We start from the raw sequence: 14,002 nt of genomic DNA on the forward strand, positions 1-14,002 counted from the left end.
AACCCACTGCCGGCCAATGCGGGCGCGGCATATACTCATTCCCTGCCTCCGATTGGCTTCCCTATCGAAGGCCTCGGCTCCTTCTGTCTGGCTTATCGATGCCGTCCATTTCCGCCTCAGTGGGAGCCAATGACAGTTCCGCCCGTTGTCTGATTGGCTGCTCCCTCGGCGAGCAGCTAGGGCTGCCTACGCGGGGCGCGGTGGGTGATGGGAAGATGGCGGCCAGCAGCAGCAGCAGCAGCAGCGGCGGGCTGGGCGATGCCTGCAAGCACCACGCGCAGCTGGGGGTCTGCGAGTCGCGCGCCAAGTACCGGGAGGGGCGGAGGCCGCGCGCCGTGAAGGTGGGGCCGGCCTGGGCCTTCGGCGGGCCGGGGCCGGGGCCGCCTCTGCCGGGAGGGCGGCCGGGCGCTGCTGGCGGGGCCGCGGCGCGGGTCTGCCGTCGTGGAGCGGGACCCGAGCGGGCCGGTCCCGGCCCCGGCTCCGGAGCGCCGCGTCCTCCGCGCTGGTGGGCGGCGCTGGAGCGGCCGCGGGGTTGTTGGCTGCGGCTCCTCGGGGGCAGGGAGCAAGGCTGGCGAGCTGCCTCCGTTCCTCCGGCTGCAGCTGCGTCGCCGCCTGGACTGCCGTCCGTGTTAGCGCTGTGTCCCCGTTCTGGGCGTTTCTCCGTTCCTCTTCTCTCCGTGCCGCCCAGGTGCGGCGGGGCGCGGGCGGAGGCAGCCGGCGCCGGGAGGCACGGCTGGAGCTGGGTCTGGTAAATCTAGTAACTCTCACGTTGCGTTTTGTCAATTCATGGCTTAGAAACGCGTGTAGCACAAGTAGGCTAGTTCTGCGCAAAATGTAAAACCATGCGGTTGGGCGCGCGACACGGCTGAACTCGGCAGGACTCGCGTGCCGGGGCCCGCTCTGGTACTTCTGCTCTGGTGCCCAGCAGCTCCTGGGGAGGTGAAGGGAAGGGCGCAGGTGGAGGGCCGTGCCTCCTGCACAGCAGGAACCTCTCATTACAGCAGCAAAAACGCTGGATTTGCTTTTTGTGGGGGCAGTTAACGTATAGCATGCTGTAATGGCATCTGCTAGGGCTGACCTGAGAAAGAGAGCAGGCAGGAGTAAGCTGCTATCACAGAAACAATTTATGTGACCTAATTGCAGAGGCTGTTTGTTACGATAGCAGCTTGAAAGCTGGTTTCCTGAGCGGTTCCCTCTTTGTCCTGCACTTGTTGTTTTTTGAGAAATATGTGTAACCCATGCAGTCTAAATGTGTTTGGTGTTTTGTTGTCTTGCTTTTTTTTAACAAAGTCGGAATGAATTTCCTTTGATCTTACGCTTTAGCTACCTATTGCATGCAGTGAGCTGTCACAGAACTTTCCTTGGAGTCTGTGTTACGTGACAGTCATTACACAAAAAGAGTGGTTGGTTTGTTTTATAACCTGCTGGGAGAAGACCTTGTTTCTCTCAGCATCTTACTTGTATCTGTCCGTCTTAAAAACATACACTCTTTGATCACTGTAGTGAGGAGACAGCTTTGCACACACATCATCTGCCCCAAGGAATTGTGGTACCTTTATTTTCCTCCCTGTGTTTCACCTGTGTGACCTCTCTGCCTGTGAACAAGACGGGTTTTTCGGTGGTTTTGTCTTTAGTTTGACAGTGCCTTATATTAACTGGTTACTAGTCAGTCTTGCGAGGAAATTGGCCAGAGACTTAAGAGATTTTACTCAGAAAATGGCAGCACTCTGACCTGGTGCAGAAGAGCCAACTCTAATTTGTGTTCTACTTTGAGTAAGAAGCTTGAGTTCAGTTCCTGCTCGGTGATGAAGATGTCCCAGATAATTGTGCACTTACTGCTCCTGCAAGAATCCAAAGTCAAAATAGAGCACAGATGGATTTTCAGCATCCTGAGAAGATCTGAGGAACAACAGCAAACAGACAAAATTCCTTACTTTTGCAGTAAAGCAAGAATATGAACATTTTAGTGTACTCTTTTTTTTTTCTCCCCAGGTTTATACTATCAACTTGGAATCTTGTTATTTACTAATACAAGGAGTTCCTGCGTTAGGCGTTATGAAGGAATTAATTGAACAATTTGCATTATATGGTGCCATTGAAGAATATCATGCTCTAGATGAATATCCAGCAGAGCAATTTACTGAAGTTTATCTCATAAAATTCCAAAAACTGCAATGTGCAAGGTATTAGACAGGGCAATATCTGCCTCTTGCAGTCTTAATATTTTAAACCTTCTTTATTTACAATCTGTTAAGTAACATCCTCAGTTTTGCCAATACAATTTAATTCCCTTCAGGGTGGCCAAGAAAAAAATGGATGAACGAAGTTTCTTTGGTAGTTTGCTGCATGTGTGCTACGCTCCAGAATTTGAAACAGTCCAAGAAACTCGGGAGAAGTTGCAGGATAGAAGAAAGTATATAGCAAAAGCAACAAATCAAAGAGGTTTGTAATTAAATTTACTACAGAATCTTAATATCTCATTTCAGTGGTGGGTGGGTTTTTGGTTAAGGAGCCCATTAAAGAAAATGCTTTATCTGTCTGTTTTAAAGATGCATTTCAAGTATGTTTGCAGCAGAACGGAGACATCTTTAAATATTTAGAGGGCTGTATCTTTTTCAAAGCAACTTTTCAGTTTTGGTTAGCACTAAAATAAAAAAATGCATAAACTTTAATAATGAGGTACCTCCTCTTCTTTTCAAAATGTTATCAGAAACTTCAAGCACTGGCAGGAAATTTTGGATCATCTTTTCACCCTTGTTCCTGCTTATTCAGGCATGCCCAGAGGGACAGTTTTGTCAGGAAGGTGACTATACCAGAACCTTCAACAACTGAAGGATGGGCAAGCTGAGAAATAAGCAAATTGCTGAGCACAGGCTTCTCCTTTCTTGTGCTTGTGTACTCTGATATCATTATTCATTGTATGAGGGTATTTTAAAGGAGTAAACCCACTGATTTTTAACATGAAAAAACACCTGTTTTTTCAATGTTGCAAGACAGCTTATCCTTGAAATCATAACTGGAAGTAAAAATTACTGATTTGCAACATCAGAAATATTTTCCTCGTGTTCTCAAAACTGCTGAAATACTTCCGCTCGGGCATTCCTCACAAATCTGCAGAGGGACTAGGCTGAAAAGCTTCAGTTGAGAGATGCCACTTAGGAAAAGAGAATCACAGAAAAGTGGCTGGGAATGAAATAACACCGGTATTACTTCTGTAATTGTATTAAATGTTTTTTCTTATGTGTTAGAACTAATAATGACATAATAGTGAAGCTACTTTTCTGTTGTTTTAAAGAGTGCTTTCTGTTAAAGAAAATAGAGGGACCTAAGAAGACAGTCTCAAAGAACTCTGAGCATGACTGTCCATGGAGTACATCAGGATCATGTGCAGCCAGTAACTGGGATCCATCCTGCTTTACAAGTTCTCACAGGGTATCCCACAACACAGGCTATGCATCTGGGAATCATAATCAGAGCCTGTTGGCATTTCCCCAGTATGATAACAGTTGTGCTGAAACTTCTGGGTACTTTGGTCAAAACACATCCCTAACTCTAAGTGTACATCCGGGAGGACATACTCCACCAACTTCCTTAATGCAAAGAACGGTTCTGATTGATAATGGAGTTGATAGGTTTATGCCTCGTACAACTCACCTGCAGGAACGTAAGAGGAAGAGGGAAGAAGGTAACAAGTTTTCCCTCATTGGAACAAGTGTGGACAGTACTGAAGTTATTATTGGTCCACAGCTACCAGAAGTACCTAAAGTGGATATGGATGATGATTCACTGAATACTTCAGCTACATTAATTCGAAATAAACTGAAAGAGGTATGGATTCTGAAAGTTCTGATATTTTCATTTTCAAACATATATATTATGTGCTTGTTATCCATAAAAATAGAGACCCTAAAATAACTTAATTCATCATTTATTCAGTATTATCAGTTTATTTGCCACTTAAAGCTAGCATTCTTACTATTTTTTTATTAAATATTTTTATTAACACAGAATATTGCAGGCCATTCTACTCCATGCCTCTTACACTACACTTCAGAAAGTATAAATGTCAGTGCATGGTCCTAAATAATTTTTAGTAAACTACACTTGTTTTCCGCGTGGCACTGTAACTTTGCAGGTAGTCCTGCTGACTCCAGTGTGGTACTTGTATCTGGTTTCTGATTGAAAGGGAGTAAAAAATAATAAAGTCAGAGTTCAATGTAATTTTGCTCCAACACTTGTTATGGCATTAAAAGATGTACAGAACCACATATTCTATGCCGAGAAGCATGCCTTAAGCTTTATAACCTTTTATGGAAGATATTAATCAGCAGGTCAAACACTCCTGATACAACTTTCCATTTAAATTAAGATATGAAAAAGCTCCCTTGACTATGACTAATTAGACTGATTTGGAAGAGCTTATCTCCAGTCAAACTGATAAATAAGCACCTCTTATATTAAATATATTTGTAAAATAGGTGTCAAAGCACATGTTTTTCCTTCCCCTTCTCTCTTGCTGGAATATCTGAGTTTAAAAAGCATACTAAACCTTACTTTGAAAACACCTCTGGTAGGGAGAGGGTTGCTAAGATATGTAACACTCTATCACTGAGTATCTGAAATCAGTTTCTGTGGTTAAAATACAAAAATGATACTGCTAACACTTTTATTTTCTAAATAAATTTTCTCTTGTGCTTAATGCTGCATTTGGGGTTATGGTTTTTTTCCCTTCTGCAGGAAAATTCAATACAAGTGTGATTATAGTAATACATCCCTCCCAATACTCAAATGTTGGAGACATGGCCTTACTCTAAAACTAGCATAAAAAAGGAGTGGTTACAGTTTACTAAGATTTTTTTTTTTTTTCCCCTCCTCAATTTAGGTAGCAGATTCTGTTTCAAGAACTTCTGTGCAAAAGCCAGAGAGTAGCTCAGCCAAACCACTTGTAAAGCAGAGAAGAAGAATATAGATACTGCTGGCAGCATCTTCCAACAGTCATTTTTTTTAAAGGATGTAGTTTAAAATACTTATTTTTTTTATGTTAAAAATAAAACTATTTTATACTGTATTTCCAAGCACTTCCCTGTTAAAAATTGTATCTATTTGTTTCCTGGAATGAACAAACCAGTATAATATTATTGTTGCAATCTTGTTCTGTGTACCTTGTACTACAACATATTTAATAACTCATTGAAGAACTGTATTTAGGTAGAGCAACAGAAGTAAATTCTATTTATTCAGTACCTTTTACAGTAAAGGAATACTGAAACTTAGTAATAGTTTCAAGTTGCTCCTACTTTTACTATACCATGAAGAATGGTGAAGGAAAAAACCTCTTACACCAGTATTCCACTGGGAGTTACAGTTTACGAGCTTCCTGGAAAGTCTTCTGTTCAAATGCCATACTGCTCTGTTTTTTTTAAAAAAAAAAAAAAGCAGTTAATTTTCAATTAACTGAAGGAGTTAAATTTAATTGGAGAAGGTGCTAAACTGAAATGTGTAAGCAGTGACAGTCCTTACACTTAGGCTACCTCTTGCTTTTTAGCTTAGAAAAGGTAAATTCCATAGCGTTAATGATGTCATCACTGAGAGACCAGTGAGAACACTCAGAAGTTGTAAGTGAAGGGGAAATTCAAATTGTAACTGCTCAGCAGTGGTAATGTGTGACCAAGGAATGATCTGGCATGGAGGGTGAGAAGGCCTAGCTGCAGAATGAGTTAGACTGGCTGGAACCAGGAACGGCAGAGACTGAGATCACTTAATGTAAAGGAGTGAAATTTCCCTTGATGATGAGAGAAATATCTGCAGCACTGTGTTGTAACAGTCCTGGATTGAGCGCTTGGGGGCCACCTTTGGGCAGCAGAACTGGAGCTGGGAGGATGAACCCAACACTGGGCTAAGGTGCCCCACGCTGACGCTCACAGGATTGGTGCTGGTGCAAGCATATACAAGGAATTGGCTTGTGGTGCGTGTTTGCAGACTCCTTGTAGAACCGCTTATGGTGGTAGGATTCTATCCAATAAGTTCATTACATTTTTAAAAAATATATTGAAGTACAAATGAGTGTTTAATTTGTGTCAAGGGGTACAATTAAAAGTTCCCCAACATAACCCCACTAGGCAATCTAGTAATTTATAGGTTTTCTTCATGTTAAGCTCATAGCTGAAATTTATTTATTGCTTTTAGGACTTGAAAGTACATGTCAATAGAGTTCTCTTTTAACAGTGAAACTAGAGACCTAGTAAAAAGGCAACAGTTGGGTAGGGTACAGAACAGAGTGCACAAATACTGTAAGCAAGAAACAAGCTGAGTTTGCAACCTCTTGCCATGATTAGCCTGAATTGTATATCTGGTTTATCACCAACACTGACAGAAAGCAAGTCATTTTTCTATGCTGATGAGTGAACATAAATCTGTACAGAAACTTTTTAAAACCTTTCCACTGGTGTAAAAAACAGAGTACTTACTTACCTGGTTTTTCCCAAACCCTTGAAAGTCTTTTGAGAACCTGTCAGGAGAAGTCTGGCATTTTGGAAACAGCTGCTTTCCAGCTGATGTGATGTAATACAGCCTGCAATCATGGCTACAAGACCCTTTCTTGTCCCCCAGCCTACCAGGTAGGTGAGCTGGCAGGAAGTGCAGGTTTCCAGCAAATGAAAACTTGCTGTGTTCTCAGCAGTCTTACACAAGTTTTCTGTTTCTAGGAATTGCTGCATGTATTTCAGCTTTCAGTATTTAAAAATGACACGCAGTTCAAATAGAATAGTGATTACTAGATCAGGAAAAAAAAATATTCTTTATTATAGAGCAGAAATGCTCTCCACAGTTGAACTTAACACTGAGGAAATAAGCATGTTCTAAATTACCATCTTAAAAAAAAATAATCTGAATTGAATTAGATGTATTGCTAATAAATAAAGCCCAGTTAGATGTAATTAAAAAACACCAGTGCCACACTCTGAAATGAAGAACACTCTCAAGGTATTTTTTTCAGAAAACTAGCAGTCTCTCCCAAAAGGGGCTGTAAGTGAGGTGATGGCAGTGTTGCCAGTGGCACTGAAGAAAGAAAAATAAAAGTTGTATTCTTGCAGAGCTTTCGGATAAACAATTCAACAAAACGGCCTCATTTTCTTAGTCTGAGAGGGTGCTCATTGAGGATGATTCATTATATTGCTGACCCAGGACAGACAAACATTGAGCAACGGTGTGGTCTCGTTCTCTGGTACCAGCATTTAACTATATAAGGAAACATTGGTGCTGTGAAAGGTAGATAGGAACTCGGCATATGCATATCTCACAACTGAAGCATTTATCAGTTGACTTCAGCAGGCCCCATGTAATGACAGTTAATACCATAATATGTACATCTCCTCACCAACAGTATAGCAAGTACTGCACATTTTTTTTTAAACTCAAGGTTGATATACCTTTATGTCTGGCAAACACGGTCCAAAGGCTTCTAACAGAAGATTTTCATCTCTGACTGCTTTTTCAAAGTCCATAAAAGAAAGCTTGCCATCATGATCATAGTCCTACAAAAGGAAGGGAACTCTTCAGCAAAGGATGATGACTTGTAGTAATTGTATTTTTGTTTAACAGGTGTTCTATTGACATGGATCCTATTCTTAGTTTGATTGTATGCAAAAATCCTTTTATTTGGGCCATCAGTCCCTGCTCAGACAAGATCTGTATCATTTGCCTCTACCTAAGGCATAAAAGGTGGAGCAAGCTCAACTATCTATCTCATACGGCTTTGCTAACAGAATTCCAGAAAAGGCAAAACTAACATGGGAAGAGGCTGAGCTGAGAATTGCATGGACAAATGTCAAGCGCAGTTGCACTGCGATAAATTAAAAGCAGGAGACTTCAAAGTAGGAGAAAATGTTAGAATATATTCTGTATATGTATTTATATCATGAGAGTACCTACATCCTATTCATGAGACTGGAAATACTTCACCCTACTGGTTTCTATAGTAGGCATACTTCTGCCCTGTCTTTTTCACGTACAGCACTTGGAAGCATACGGTGGAGCATGCTGATGCCAGCCCACTTCTCTCATACTGCAGAATCTCAGCATAGCAGAATATTCCTCTGGGGGTGGAAGAAGCATCCTTGTGTTTTTAGTATTTCTGCAATTTGAAAACCTCCTGCTTCTACAGACATGGCAGCTTACAACGCCAACAAATGCTACTGTGAGCATACGAAGTACTTCTTTAAACCATATAAAATAAAGGCTTTAAGTGAAAATTGCTGGGTGTATGTGACTAGTGTTCAAGGCACAGGGCCAAAGCAAAATTTTTGAAGAACAAACCATGGAACCATTGTAGCTGGTGGACATGCAGGGAACACAGGTTCTAATGGCCAGAAAAGCAGAGGAAAGGAGCTATGTAGACAGAGGTTCCTGAACAAGAAAACCTGCCACTGGATGCTTAAGAGAAACAGAAGTAGCTGGGTAGCCTCTGCCTTTTACATTCCTGAGAACAACGGAGAGCAGGGCACGAGCGTGTTCATTATGAATACTTTTCAAGTATGAAAACTATATGGGACTGGATGTATGCTTGGTCACAATGCCATGGTACCTACAGGCAATTGCTCAAAGAGTAATATTTTCTTCTTTGAGTGACGGACTCCACAAATGCATTTTTGGATATCTAACAGTTGTTTAGTTATTTGAGATGGGCAGCAATATCCTACTCAGACAACTGCTCAGCAGCCAAATGAGATCTGGACATTCTTCAAACATGTACCAGAGCTTTAGTAAGTTCTCGTGGAAAAGCTGAAACAGGATTATGTACATGGTTAGTTTATAATATGTTCTTATATATATGAAGATTCGTTATGTCTAGAGCATAGTGCTTGTGCTTGGACTAGCATAGCCCACTTATCAACTGCCCAGAACATGAAGGTGTTCATTTTGGATGCAACCTGCAGGAAAGCTGTACAGGTTAGGTGCTCTGAAGATGAACAAATTAATAAGTCATAGCTTGCTTTCTGTGTGAGGCTAGATTCAGCATTGTCAAGAACTAAGGGTAAGATGGGCTTTTCAGCTGAAGGTGTGCAAAAGAGGTGGGTTTGAAAAATAGAAAAGTCGGGGTTAAATAAAAGGAGCCGAGATTCAAGACCTGGTTTTAAGTGAGATTTTTTTGACCACCACCAGAGGAGGGGAGGTTGTATTTCTTGATTTGATGAAAATGTTGAAACACAGTCCCTGGCTGATCTGGATACCCTAGATTAATCACAGTAAGACAAGTTTTACCTTAATAACCTTGAGGTTACTATTCTAATAGAATATATAAATTGGATAAAGACATTTCATGATCAACTGATAAAACACGAATGTACTTAATAACAAAGCTACTGCAGATGCCCAACACTGGAATAAATGCAGCTTACGCTCTTGAATTTTCCACTTCCGACTGGGCTTTTGTTTTGACTGGGCATGCACATGTGTGTATGCACACAAACACATGCTAGTTCATACATAAAGTTTATAACTCATAATAAACTAACAGTTTCATGTGAGGATACTGGACTGGGACTCATTAGATCTGGATTATATTTCTGGCTTTATTAGGAGACTTGTTTATCTCATGTATATAATTAACTCCCTGGCTCAGAATCCCACTGTAAATCAGACACAGTACTTTGTTACCTCATAGGAATGTTCTAAGGTTCAGTTAATGAATGTTTGAAAGACACTGAAGTATCACAATGAGTAAATACTTGCCATTTTCTTCAGTGCTATGTCTACCAAGTCCTTAATTCCCTCATCAGGATCTTCTTCTGATGGTTGTTTGAGAAGGCTGTTTTTCAGCATTTGGAACATTTCCTCTCTCGAAATGTATCCATCACCATTCAGGTCGTAAACCTCAAAACAGTCTTTTTGAAAGATAAATCAATTTAAAGTTCACACAAACTATATCACTCACCATTAAAGCTGTTACCTATAAACAGAAAATGTGAATTGTATGTTGTACAGCATATCAATTGAGCCACATTTATCATGTATATTTATACATGAAATATATGTATCATATTTTGATACACATACTAGTCAATTATTGCCTATTTACCCTTCATAGTTAAAATCTATTTCTGCTCAAATAAACAATCTTCAGTTCACAGAAACCATACTAACTCACAGATCTTAACTTCTCTAGAATTGTCCATTTAGAATATAAACAAGGTTCTGGTTTAGAAGCCCAATTTCCCGTGGTGGGGACCCGCTGTCTATATCAGAAGGACTTTGCACCTACAAAACACATCCTCGTTATTTTGGAAGCTGGGTTCAAAAAGTAAAGGAGAGGGAAGAATGAGCTGTACTAGCGTGGAAAAGACAACTGAAGTATCCCTTAATACAAAGACAATATCCCTGTAACAGAGTACATTACAAGTATCTGCCTAATTCCTCTTACAATTGTTTCTACCTTCCTGGAATCAGAAATCTATGACCATAATAAACTTTACTATCCTTCACAAAACCCATTTAAACAAACAAACAAAACTCTTCAGTTTTGGAACACAAGAGGTGGTTTTTTTTCTTGACAAAGACTATGTCTACAGTGAAAAACTGTACTGGCATACACTTAGGACAGACAACACTGTGTATCACTACGCACTAGTATATTCTATAGTGCGTACAGCAGGGCTGCGTATTTTACTGCTTGTAGTTGTACTGACATACTGAATTACATCCTGGGCACACATCCTAGTGCTGTGACACCCCAGGCTGCTTTCCAGATGGATTTATATAGTGCATTAGGGATGGCTGATGCTGCAACCTAGAAACTATGGAAACAACATGCTGTCATTCTCCTTTTTCTATTACACTTTTTTCCTCCACATGCCCTATTTTATTTTTCTTCTGCTTCTTAAAATTCTAGAGTTTTTGCTATTTTTTCTCCCCTATCTTTCTCCATCATTACTGTGAAGGTTGTCATGACCATCTTACAAGCAGACTCACTTTTTCAATCTATGCTTCCAAGCTGAAGAACTGCTGGAATTGATGCAACGGCTGCTGTGCCCCCCATTGTGCCAGTAAATGAATGTTGGCACAGGTCTTGGCTGGCTTGAGACCGTGTTATTTAGCCAAAATCACCCTTCAGCTACATCTGCTTCTTTCTAATTTTGTGTGTGAATACAAAAACATACATTCTGTCAAAACTATATACTGCAGAACAAGCTTCAGTTCAAATGCTAGTTCTTGTATGCAATAAAATAAGGTGGCAGCTATGATAACGGCAGTTTACACAGAAAAACCTCTGTCTCAGAGAAGCCATTTCAGAGCTCAGTTTCATTGCATTGAACTATACAGAAGAAAACTCTTCAATTACCAAATACTTTATAAAAGTAACTACTAAATTATAACAAAAGCAACAGGTAATTTAATAGTAATGAATTCAATGAGTACTACTAAATACTAGCATACAGATGAATCTTACATTTAATCCTTTCTTCCAATGTCCCCCGAAGAAATACTGATAAGCCTTCCACCCATTCCACCACACTGATGCAGCTATCGTTGTCTCTATCAAAAGTGCGGAACACTGGGAAGTGTATTAGATACATTTTAAATTTATTTAAGAGGGAAAAACAAACAAAGGAATATGTTCTTAAATTCAATGAAAATGTAAACCCGTATTTTTTCTAAAGATGCTTCTCTGCTTTCACCAAGGTATGATTACCCTTCTTGAATCTTTCTAAGATGTAACAACGAAGGGGATTTCAGCCCTAAGTTTACTGATCTTCCACTCCAGAATCCTGCTGGGATAAGACGTTTTGTTCAATCTGTTGCTTTCCTGACTTAAGCAAGTACAGGAAGTATGCTTCCATGCAGATGTAAACCAAATAAACCAATATCCCTTACACTAAGGCATATTTGCATACAGAAGAAGATTTTAATTACTAGGATTTATCTCAGAAAATCTTGGAGAAAGTAATCCTAGAAACAATACATAAATATTTCAAATATACAAAGAAGAAAACCTTCTCCTGTCTTTCAGGTACCAAAATCTTTTTTCTTCTCCCTTCCCTGAAATAAACTTTCAATCTTGCAGCTTCACTACTCATACAGCCTGTAATACAGTACTTCAAATCCAAGATACACTTCAAAGCATTAAATAACATCTTTAATAATTCATATTTTAGAATGTTAATTAGTAAGTTGGCTACAGGAACACCTCTACATGCAGAGCCAAGCATTTTGGAATTGGAAAACAACAGGTTTGCTTTTGCAAAGTGAAATCAGCCCCCTTGTATGTAAGCATTAAATAATTTTTAAGATTGTGTCCGTGTAAGGTATCTTCCAAGGCACACTTGACCTGTTGCATAAAATGGCAACAAGTTTTTATTTTATGGCATTGAAATACCCCTCCTGCTAGAGAACAGGAGAAAGTTGAACCAAGGGGTGGCTGTTGGCAGCAGCCCGAGGCTGAAAAGAACGGCAGACTCACGCCTCCTCCACATCATCCTCAACACCTGTACATCAGAGATCGTTCATGTGACTGTCACAGCAACTGCAAATGTGGCCCTCATGTTATGAATCCGTGAAATCCCTGTATATTCAAGGGGTTATTTGGCCCATTACTCTCATCTCCCTGTATTGTCTGCCTAGTCCCTTCGGTGCTGTTCACACCGCCTCTGTTCCCGAAGTTACCCGTTCAAACAGAATGCCTTTCTGGGACCTTCAAGCCAGAGGCAAAGCTGTCCACCAGCAGCAGGGACTGCAGCTCCCGGTGGAACTACCGGAGAAAAGAGAAAAGTGACGCCATGCTGCCCTCTTCTGTCACGACACTACAGTGACTGGGATAGACACAGCCACAGGACGGCAGTACAGCTGCCTCTCTGGCGGGTCAGCCTCGTACAAGGGCACGAGCTGTCACGAACTAGTGGGAACACTATTCCGCATAAAGGAAAAATAAAAAACCCCATACCCCGTACTCAGCAGCTCCTGAGCGTAACCCTCCCTTTGCTGTCCTGACCGGGACGAGACGGCCCTATTTTGCCTAGGCGTGCTCATCGGGTCAACAACGTAAAACTAAAACCTTAAATCTTTTCAGACCCATCAGTCTCACCTCTGTCCATGATCATGTCGTCCGTCATGCCGAACGCGCTGTGCAGGGTGTCTCTGAACATGTTGCGGTCAAAGCCAGCTGCAGCAAAGCGGCTGCTGGACTCGGCCACCAGCGTGTCGAAGAGCCCGATCAGACATTCCACTTCGCCTTTATTAACTGCCCAGTCGAAACACAAGGGAACATGTACCTTAGGCCGCCAAAAATACAGGGCCCGCACCCCTCGGGGTTCCCCCTTGACCCGCGTCCCACGCCCCTCCGCCCGTACCGCCGGCGCTAAGGGGGCGGCGGGCAGTGCCCGCCTCGGGGGGGGCTGGTGAAGGGGGCCACGCAGTGAGCGCAGCGATAACGGTAACGGGCGGCGGCCGGCACCGGCCGCACGGCTCCCGCAGCCCCCCGTGTGCCGGGCCGGGGGACAGTCACTCACAGTGCTTGGCGGACCGGCCCAGCGAGTCCGCCAGCTGCTGCCGCTGCCTCTTCCTGCTCATGGCGGCGGCATCGCCGCTCCCCTGGCAACGCGGGCGGGCGGGCGGCGGGCAGGCCGCGCCGCGTCGTGACGCCGGCGGGGCACACGTACGTACACACGCAGGAAAACAAAGAGCGATTTTTATCCTACGTTTAAAAAAAGGGCAGCGGTAGCAACCAAAACAACTGAATTTCAAGCTGCTAAAGGCGCTTCTGGAAAGAAGAGCTAAAAATTAAACAGTACAGACAATTGTGTTTGTTCAGCTGCTGTCAGGAGACAAAGATCTAAAATACTTTTGTTCCCGCATGGCTCCATTTCTGCTTTGTCCCACTGCTGAAACTTGGAACACGCCTGTGGGTTGCCTGGTGCCACCGGAAACCCACGTCGCCTTCTGACGCGCTCGGTGCGTACAAAGCCAGAACGCTGAAGGGTTGCGACCAGACTTTACTCTTCCCTCAGGAAGA

At 42.2% G+C, this 14,002-nt stretch overlaps 2 protein-coding genes across 3 annotated transcripts; one reads left to right on the plus strand and one right to left on the minus strand.

The window, feature by feature from the left end:
- The first annotated feature begins 83 nt into the window (after positions 1-83).
- Positions 84-5,229, plus strand: RBM48 (RNA binding motif protein 48). The gene is made up of 5 exons (XM_075049261.1): positions 84-341; positions 1,993-2,183; positions 2,297-2,442; positions 3,296-3,828; positions 4,883-5,229. The coding sequence occupies exons 1-5, from the start codon at positions 99-101 to the stop codon at positions 4,967-4,969; spliced, it is 1,200 nt and encodes a 399-aa protein (XP_074905362.1). The 5' UTR covers positions 84-98; the 3' UTR covers positions 4,970-5,229.
- On the minus strand, positions 1,540-13,653 carry CLXN (calaxin). 2 transcript variants are annotated; one of them, XM_075049275.1, is made up of 7 exons: positions 13,500-13,653; positions 13,076-13,231; positions 11,444-11,548; positions 9,730-9,881; positions 7,428-7,532; positions 5,341-5,410; positions 3,938-4,175 (listed from the first exon to the last, which is right to left on the minus strand). In XM_075049275.1, the coding sequence occupies exons 1-6, from the start codon at positions 13,558-13,560 to the stop codon at positions 5,360-5,362; spliced, it is 630 nt and encodes a 209-aa protein (XP_074905376.1). In that variant the 5' UTR covers positions 13,561-13,653; the 3' UTR covers positions 3,938-4,175; positions 5,341-5,359. The 2 variants fall into 2 exon arrangements, with proteins under 2 accessions (XP_074905385.1, XP_074905376.1); XM_075049284.1 differs by lacking the exons at positions 3,938-4,175; positions 5,341-5,410 and adding an exon at positions 1,540-1,899.
- Positions 13,654-14,002: the final 349 nt, after the last annotated feature.

The sequence above is a fragment of the Buteo buteo genome, chromosome 2, assembly GCF_964188355.1.
Source record: "Buteo buteo chromosome 2, bButBut1.hap1.1, whole genome shotgun sequence".
Classification (NCBI taxonomy): Eukaryota; Metazoa; Chordata; class Aves; order Accipitriformes; family Accipitridae; genus Buteo; species Buteo buteo.

Bases quoted from the DNA above. Each gene is read 5' to 3' on its own strand.
- RBM48 (XM_075049261.1), top strand. From the start codon at position 99: ATGCCGTCCATTTCCGCCTCAGTGGGAGCCAATGACAGTTCCGCCCGT. The intron at 342-1,992 runs GTGGGGCCGGCC...TTTTCTCCCCAG, and splicing joins GGAGGCCGCGCGCCGTGAAG to GTTTATACTATCAACTTGGA. The intron at 2,184-2,296 runs GTATTAGACAGG...AATTCCCTTCAG, and splicing joins CAAAAACTGCAATGTGCAAG to GGTGGCCAAGAAAAAAATGG.
- CLXN (XM_075049275.1), bottom strand. From the start codon at position 13,560: ATGAGCAGGAAGAGGCAGCGGCAGCAGCTGGCGGACTCGCTGGGCCGG. The intron at 7,533-9,729 runs GCAAGTATTTAC...TTCCTTTTGTAG, and splicing joins ACATAGCACTGAAGAAAATG to GACTATGATCATGATGGCAA. The intron at 5,411-7,427 runs GTATATCAACCT...TAAAAAAAACAG, and splicing joins CGTGTTTGCCAGACATAAAG to AGCAGTATGGCATTTGAACA.